Source organism: Ursus maritimus, unplaced genomic scaffold (assembly GCF_017311325.1).
Source record: "Ursus maritimus isolate PB19 unplaced genomic scaffold, ASM1731132v1 scaffold_19, whole genome shotgun sequence".
NCBI classification, from domain to species: domain Eukaryota; kingdom Metazoa; phylum Chordata; class Mammalia; order Carnivora; family Ursidae; genus Ursus; species Ursus maritimus.
Window position 1 is genome coordinate 56,517,995 of NW_024424341.1, and position 8,761 is coordinate 56,526,755.

An 8,761-nucleotide genomic window follows, 5' to 3' on the forward strand; every position below is an offset into this window, starting at 1 on the left:
CACAGGGCCTTCTACTCTCAACCCCTCTTCTGGGGGTGCAGGGGGGTGGGGTCGTCTGGGAGTCAGTTCTCCACGGGGCCTGAGGACAGAGGAAGTGAATTACTGGGCAGACAGGCTCATGGCTTCTGTCTCTCTCGGAGTGAAAGCAAAGCCCTCACCGGGGCCCACAGGGGCCCACATGATCTGCTCTGTCCCATTTCTGTGCTCACCTGCCCCCATCCCCCTCACTCCTTCCCCTCTGGCCACACTGGCCTCCTTGCTATTCCTCCTTGGTTCCTAGCACAGTCCTACCCCAGGGCCTTTGCATGGCGATTCCAACCACCTGGAAAGCCCTTTCCTTAGTCCTTCCCGTGTAAGGCAGCCCCCCTCGTCAGAGGCCTTCCCCGGCCCTTCTCAGTCAAGGAGTCACCCCCTCACGCTCCCACTCCCAGTCCCAGTCATTCTGTCTCATTGCACTATGGCTCTTCTTCATGCTTCTTCCCTGGGACAATCCCAGTCACCGTCTGCCAGCTTCCTGTCCACTTGCCTCTCTAGAACGTAAGCTGAGGGAGGACAGGACTGTGTTTGGTCACTGCTGCATCCCCAGCGTCCAGCACAGGGCCTGGCACAAAGCGCCCTCCCACCAAACTGCCCCATGACCCCTCCTATCCCAGTGGAAGAGAAGCCCCCACCCATTCCACAGATCCAGAAAACCAAGGTCTGTGGGCTGGAGGATCTCACCGTGGGCCACACAGTGGGCGCCAGGGTCGTGGGAGACAGAAAGGCTCACCAGCTTCCCTGCCCGGCTGTAGCAGGAGTCTGCCGCGGAATGAAGGGATTTGGGGTTTTGCACGATGGGGCCCTCCCTCTCCTCTCCTAGTGATTGCAGGTGAAGTCATCTTGGCAAGCTGGCCCTGCTGGCCTCGGCCCTGACTCACCACTTGGCAGCATCCCCATGCCCTGGAACCCACCCCTCCCTGTCCTCACGCGGGCCTCAGAGAAGACCTCTGGGAGGAAATGACATTTGAAGTGGAATCTGAGGACAGAGCCAAGTGAAGAGTCTGCCCTCGGCCCTGTCCTTCCTGCCCCGAACCCCGTCTGTACTCTCCTCTCCGTCCTGGATGCTGGCGCCAGCCTCCCGTCCAGCCTCCCAGCCTCCAGTCGGACTCCATGTGGCCCCAGTTGGGTCTTCCTACACCAGCAGTGGCTGCTGCCCTTCCCCTGGTCACAGCTGGCCCACGGCTCCCTAGTGTCCCCAGGACAAAGTCCCTCTCTTCACCCTCAAGCCCTACATGGTCCACCCCCTTCCCCCCTCCATCCCCCCCACTCCTCAAGTAACCCCCAGACGCACCCGCCTCCCTTCTGTTCCCTGAACAGGCCAAGTTCTCTCCTGCCTCAGGGCTTGTGCAAGCTGTTCCCGTCTGCTAGCACGCCGTCCCCGTCCCCGTCCCCTTCACCTAGTTCACGACCAGCCCTTCAAGTACCTGATGAAGTGGCACTGCCAAACAGACGAAGCCCTTTCCCCTCGGCATCTGCTTCTCCAGCAGCCCTGGGTTTGCACCTACTTACTGCGAGACTGTGGGTCAGTGTCTGTGGGGGGGACAGGGTGGGCTGGGGCTCATGGATCTTGCTTAGCACAGAATCGCCCGTGCCCAGCACAGCACCTGCACTTAGCCAGTGCTCACTGAATACCTATTTCATCAAGCGCCGTAAAAGCTACCAGTTAGAGTCCACTGCGCCTGACCAGGCTGCGTGTGTGTGTGTGCGCGTGTGCGCGTGCGCAGGGTGAAACTATTCAATCCCCTCAAGAATCATTTATAAGTTAGATCCTGTGATCATCCCCATTCTACAGATGAGGACACTGGGGCACAGAGAGGGAAAGTGTCTTGCTCTAGGTCACAGAGCCGAGGAGGGGCAGGGCCAACAACTGGACTCGGACACGATTTGGGGGGGGCAGGAATGCAACCCTCCCTGAAAGGGGCGCATGGAACCTTCCACCTTCTCAGCTCTATCCTCTGGGAACACCTGTGCCCGCCCAGCCCCGCTCAAGCTCCGCATCCAGGGGTATTCTCTGGAGCGGCAGCAGGAGGCAGCAGAGAGCCCGAGTCGCAGCAGGATTCTCGGGGTTCAGATGGGCAAGCACAATGTAGGGCCCTCTGTAAGTGACTGTTACTATTACTAGTCATGCCGTTGTTGTTTTTGCTGTGGACTCCCTGACCATGTTCTCTCTGCTCTGGTTCAACTAAACAGCTCTGAGCTCACTGGTTTTCTCAACCCTTGTCGGCCTCTGATCAGCCTGTGCCCCCAAACGGATGTGGGATAAGGACCTGACAAGTGCCAGGCCAGAGACGGGGCAAAAATGGGCAAGACTCTGAGAGAATCCTTACAGAAGGGGAAACTGAGGCCCAGGGAAGGGGCGTGACTGCCCTGGTCTATCTGTCGGACACTGTCTGGTCTGAGCTGGTTCCAGAGTTGGGTGGGGTTTCAATGCCAAGCAGCCAGGGTCGACTGAGAAGGGAAGGGGGAGAGACTGAGGAGAGGCAGGGAAATTCAAGGATGGGGACAAGAAAGTGGGGACACAGATGGGGACAGAGAAACAGGCAGAAGTGGGGGCAGGCCCGAGGGTCTGAAGCACTGTACCTGCGGGTCGGGCGTCGGGGGCCCGGGCGGGGGGCCCCGGGGTCTCCAGCGCAGGCGAGACGGAGAAGCGGGAGAAGCACAGGGGGGGGCCTGGCGGGGGGAGGAGGGGGAAATCCTCCGCCCATTCGAAACTGCCTCCTAGTGGAGGGGAGGGGGCAGTGAGGAAGGAGAGGTCGCGGTCAGACCCTCCAGACACTTCTGGAGCCGCTTACCTTCAGCTCCAGCGGTCCAACCCCGCCCCTTCGCAGGCGCCTGTCTCCAGCTGTCTACACCGTGGGCCCCGCCTCAACTCTGCCCCGCCTCCAGACCCCGCCTCCAGACCCCGCCCCAGCTCCGCCCCACTTCCAGGTCCCGCCCTAGCTCTGTCCCGCCTCCAGACCCCAGCTCCAGCTCCGTCCAGCTTCCAGGTCCCGCGTCAGCTCTGTCCCCCTCCAGACCCCGCCTCAGCTCTGTCCCGCTCCAGGCCCCGTCCAGCCCCTCACCAAAGCCGCTGTCGTTGCTGGGAAACCCATCTCCGGGGGTGGCGGGGTGGGGAGGCGTCGGGGGCGCTGGGGGCGTTGACGGGTCCGTGTCCCCCTCGGGGGGGCCCTGGACGCTCAGCTCGTTGGTTGGCGTCTCCTGTGGAGGTGGATTAGGGGGCGAACCGTCACATCCCACCCACTGTATTCCCAACGAGCAACAAAGCCCGCTAACACTTCTGGGGTTTCAGGTATCCCAATTTACAATCGCAGTCTCTGAAAGGTGGCTGGAGCCCCTGATCTCCCTTCGAAACCTCAGGTCAGCCTTAACCCCACCCCGCCCGAGGCTCCTCCCCCGACCGCGGAGTCCCGCCCACAGCTAAGACCCCCACAGCAGGAATTCTCTCCTTGCTGCTTAACGCGACGCTTCTTTGGGAGCCCCTTAACCCAATACCATCTCCATAAATCCCGCCTTGTCTCCATAACCCCTAATTCCTTCCGATATCTCGGCCGCAGGCGTCCAAGTTCGGGGCGCAGAACTACCTACTCCTGTCTGGTCCTCCAAACCCCTACCCCATCCTGCGCATCCCGACCCTCCTCCAGCCCCTAAACCCCGCCCTCTGAAGTGGACCCGCCCCAGCCCTCCAAACCCCGCCTTTGCTTCAGTGGCCCAGGCCCCCCTGTTCACGACTCTCATCTCAGGACCTCAGCCCGGTGTGCCCCGTTCCAGCTTCATCTAGACCCATCCACACCCATCTAGGCCCCAGTCCACAAGCATCATCCCGCCCTTCCTTTTCCTTTTCAACACTATCCTCTCAGCCCTAGTTACTCTTCACACAATCCTCGACTCATCTGTCTAAACCCCGCCGCAGTCCATTAGCTCTGTCTGTCTCTGAACCCGCTCCTGCACTTAGTATCTTAACACTACAAGCCGCATCTCTTAAACCGTACCTGCAGCCTCGCCAGGGCCCGCCCCTAGTGGGTAAAATCCGCTTCATCCTGAGCCGGCCCCTTAGCCTCTACCACCACAGCGCTGGTCGACAGACCCCGCCCCAAACTTCACTTGGCCCCGGCCCCGCCCCCGCCATCTAGGCCACGCCCCAATCTTCTCAGCACTCTCCCCCTAGCCTCTCCGAGCTCCTCCCTGACTACCAGGTATCTTCCCCGCCGTCCTTCCAGATCCATTCCCACCCTCCAGCCCCACAACCCTGGCCCTCCAGAGCCCTTCCACAGGCCTCACCCTACCCCTCACTCCAGGCCCCGCCCCATTCCCAGACACCGCCCCCACACAAGGCCTCCAGGCCCTGCCCTGTTCCCCCGACCACGCTCTCCCCAGCCCCGCCCCCACCGGCTGGCCCCTCCCTCCCCGGGCCCCGCCCCACCCCGGGCCGCGCACCTGGTCGAAGAGGTAGACGGTCACGTCCCCGTGGAAGGAGACCATCTTGCGCTTCCTCTCCAGCTCGCTGTCCTCGGGCTCGTCGGCCCCGCGCGGAGACTTGAGCAGCCCCCGCAATGGGCGGGCCGCGTCCGCGTCGGCGCTGCTCACCACGACGGGCACCGGGGCTGCCCGCGCCCTCCCGGGGCCCCGCGGCCCCGCCGCCGCGCCCGCCGCCGCCGCCTCCTCGTCCTCCTCCTCGTCCTCGTCCTCGTCCTCCCCGTCCTCCTCCGCCGGCCCCGGCGCCCCCGCCCCGCCGGCCTCCCCGCCAGCCGCCCCGGCGTCCGCGCCCTCCCACGGGGGTCGCCGCGGGCCCGGCCCCGGGAATGGCGTGAGCGTGAGCGGCGGCAGCGCCAGAGAGAGCCGCGAGAGCTTGGCTGCGAGGGGAGAGACCCGGTGAGCCCCTGCTTCCGGGGAAACTGAGGCAAACCCTCCTGCCCCGCTGTGTGTCCTCAGGTAATCTCAGGCCACAATGTGGGCCTCCTCAGTTTCCCCTCTTGTGAACCAAAGGGCTGCTCTGGGGCCTTTCTCCACGCAGAGTAGGAGAGATCTTCCCCCTACTCCAGAGGTTAACCCTCTCCACGACTCCCCAGTGTCCACATCACAAAGCCCCAACTTCTCTCCGCCATCCAAGTGCCCTGGCCCTGCTGACCTCCCAGGGCTCTGTTCCTCACCTCACTCCAACTTGACCTCCAGCCAGCCACTTGGGCCACCTCCCTATTCCTCCCACCTCTGAGCCTTTGCATAGGCTGTTCCTTCTGCCTGGAAGTTCCTTTTCTAATTCAAGTCCTATTCATCCCTTACCTCTGATCTGGGCTTTCAAGCCTTCAGAGTTCTCCCATAAGGTCAGGCAAGGCCACCCGCTCTACACCCCATAGCACCAAGCACCGCTCCCTCCAAGCAGATGAGCTCAGCATGTAACTGTATTTCTGTGGTCATGTGATTCATGTTTGCCTTGCCACAGAACAGACTTGACTTGGGCTCATTTTGGCTGCATCCCCATCTCACAGAAGTGCTCAGGCAATATTGGTGGGATTATTGAATGAACGTTCCCTGCTATCTGATGTTGTCCAAGATACTTTCCCTCCCTGGCCCTCAATTGCCAGACACAATTGGGGTGTCTAACCATCTCCAGGTTCTTTCCCCTGCCCTAAGACTCCCTGATCTCAGCCTGCTGGAACGTAAGGACTCCAGGTCCCTGGAGGAGGAAACCTGGCTTCAAATCCCAAGCCTACCCTGTGGGCTTGCTGTGTGCCCTGGGGCAAGCAGAGCCACTTCTCTGAGCCTCTGTCTCCCCTCTAGGAAATGAACAGAAGCCACTCATCCCTCCATTAGTACATAAGTAAATGGTGTGACGGGCCCTGTGGGGGGCAATCGTGGGGAGAACAGGAGAGTCAGTGCAGAGCAGGGAGAAAGATTGGATGTAGACTGGGTCACTCTCCTCCCTTCGTTCACTCCATTCCAGCTTCACTGGCCTGCTTTTCCCCGAGCATGCCAAGTTAGTGCCCATCTCAGTGCCCTCCACCCGAAACATCCTTCCCCCAGATGTCCACCCAGCTTACTTCCTTCACATCTGCTCAAAAGTCACCTCCTTGAGGCCTTCCTTAGCCATCCATCTCAGGGCAATGGGGTTGGGGGCTGTGGGGGAGCTCTCAGGGAGGACAGGGTGAGAGCCTTTGGAAATCAGGAAGGCTTCCCAGGGAAGGGGAAATTTGAGTGGGGTCTTGAAGGATGAGTAGGAGTTCGTGCACTTTTTTTTTTTAAAGCAGGCTATTCCCAGCATCTTCCCACCCAGCAACACCCTCCCTGCTACCCCCTCACCGCCAATCCTCTGAGGCATCTTAGAGGCTCCACCCCTGACATATTCATGCTGTCTGGGGCCTTTCCTGACACAGCTGGTTGTGAATTCCCCACAACAATCGCAAGGAAGTGATACTGTTCTGTGCCCAGCCCTCTTCCTGACCTTTCCCTCCTGAGCCGCAGGCTCCTCTAGTAAACAGATGATACCTTTCCCCCAGGGTGGCTGTGAGATTGCTAATATAAACCAGGGCCCATTTAGAACTTTCATAGCACTATTTAAGGAAATCAGGCCTCTGGGTGATTCGGGTGGAGCCACAGTCCCTATGCCCAGCTCTAAACAGGGCCATTCATCCTTCTTTTAAATCAATCACCAATACCATGGGGGGGGGGTGCAGGGCAGAGTCTGGAGCTCCCTGGGTCCCGGCTTTGGGCACCTCGGGGCCCGGCACACACAGAAGGTTCGTGTGAATCGGCTCCAAATATTAAAACACGCAGAACTCTGGCTTAAAAGGGAAAAGCAGCACACCTGGCAACGCCAGGTGGGCATTCCCGACGGGAGCTGAAAACTGGCCGCATTTCCTTCCCCAGCTCCCCCCACCCCACTCCTCTCCCAGAGGGCTTCCTTCATTTCCCAATACTGTCTGGCCCCCCGGGGGCATCTGAGTTGGAGACCCTGGGCCTAAGGGAATTGCAATGAAAGCAGGCGCTCAGCGTACCAGGCTGGGCTAGAATCTTCAGAGGTCCTAACATTCTGAAGCCTCTTGGCCCTATAGGTGCTATCCTCATCATCCATTTTTGGTGGGAAACTGAGGCACAGAGAAGTAAGGTCATTTGTCAGGGGCCACAGAGCTAGAGAGGGGGCAGAGCCAGGATCTGAGCCCAGGCGGTGCGGCCCCGGGGTCTGCCCTCATTACGGCCAGCCTGACCTGTCTGCTCCCTGGGAGCCTGAGATCCTCAGCTCACCTGTACATCCTGGAAGGAGCCAGGCCTCGGCCCCCACCCTCGCGGCCCCGCTCCCAGCAATCTGCTCACCTTTGATCTGCTCGCTGTTCCCCTGAGGAGGCCCCAAGTCCAGGAACAGTCGTGGCATCTCGGGGCCCTTCCTCTCGGGCTTGGGGGGGTCCCCGTCTGTGCTGGGTGCTGTGTCTCCGCCGGCCCTGCTGTCTGGGGCCCCGGGCTCTCCCTCGGAGGAGGCCGCCTCCGGTCTGGCTCTCTGCGGCGCTGGCTCCGGCCTCCTCGGCTGTGCTTCCGACGGCGGCGGTGGGGGCGGCTGTGGCCTCGTGCTGTCTACCCATCCGGCCTTTGCGTCCACGCCGCTTCCGAGGCCGCCGCCGGGGGCCATCCCCATGCCCACTGGGGCTCGGCCCCCACTCCCGAGGTCCAGCCTCCCAACCCCGGGGGCTCTCGGTGCCCCCCCAGTCTCGGGGGCTCTCCTCTCGGTCCCGGGTTCCAGCACCCCGCTCCTGGGGGCTGGGCCAGTGGGGCCAGGGGCTGTCTCCCCGCCGTTCCGGGACAAGGCCACTGCGCCGGGCTCGGGGGCTCTCTCCAGCGAGGTCTCTGGGGCTGGCACCCCACTCTCGGGCGCCTTCTCCCAGGGCCCTGGGGCTTTCCAAGGCCCAGTCTCTGGCAGCCTCTCCGTGTTCCTGGGGAGTCTCAGGCCCCCATTCTCTGACACCTTCTCCTCGATCTTTGAGGGTGTCAGTCCCCCATTCGCCAGCACTTTCTCTTCTCTCTCGGGGGACCTCAGCTCCCCATTCTCCAACACTTTCTCCTCCCTCCTTGGGGGTGTCACCTCCCCATTCTCCAGCACTTTCTCCAGCACTTTCTCTTCTCTCTCTGGGGTCCCTGGGCCCCCATTCTCCGCCACCTTCTCCTCGATGCCCAGGGCTCTCTGTCCCCCGTTCTCCAACACTGTCACCCCGTTCATGGGGAGGCTCGGGTCCTCGTTCGGGCTTGGGGCTTTCTTCCCGCTGCCCAGGACTGTGGGGTCCCTGCTCGGGCCCTGGGCTTTCTCTCTGCTCCCGGGGCCTCTCCCCACCTTCCTGGGTCCCGTCTCTCGGGGGTTTGCCCCCTTCTCCCCCAGGAGGTTCCTTGTCACGTCCTCCCGCAGGGACATCAGCAGCTGCTCGGTGCTCACTTGAACTACGAAGGTTGGCTTCTCCCGAGTCCCCGGCAGTGGGTGGGGACCCGGGTCTGGGGGTGGCCGGGGCGCTCCCGGGTCGGGGGGCTCGGGGGGAGCCCGTGGTCGAGGGACCCCTTCCTCCTCGGCTGCCCCCCCTCCTGGGAAGGCTCCCTCGGGGGAAAAAGGGGTCTCGGTCTCGTAGCCGCTGTCCCCCGGCTTGGGGCCCGGAGACGACAGGCCTGAACCGGGACTGGCCACGGCCGAAGGAGGGTCGGGGGAAACGGCTGGGTCCGCGGGGGCCCGGGGAGGTGGCGGCGGGGGGGGGGG

At 62.2% G+C, this 8,761-nt stretch overlaps 1 protein-coding gene across 1 annotated transcript in view; it reads right to left on the minus strand.

The window, feature by feature from the left end:
• Positions 1-8,761, minus strand: part of LMTK3 (lemur tyrosine kinase 3) — an 18,057-nt gene continuing 9,296 nt past the window's right edge. Inside the window, 5 exon segments of the mRNA XM_040634430.1 lie at positions 1-79; positions 2,620-2,757; positions 3,102-3,237; positions 4,474-4,889; positions 7,345-8,761. Coding sequence (XP_040490364.1) covers positions 63-79; positions 2,620-2,757; positions 3,102-3,237; positions 4,474-4,889; positions 7,345-8,761 — 2,124 coding nt within the window. The 3' untranslated portion in view covers positions 1-62.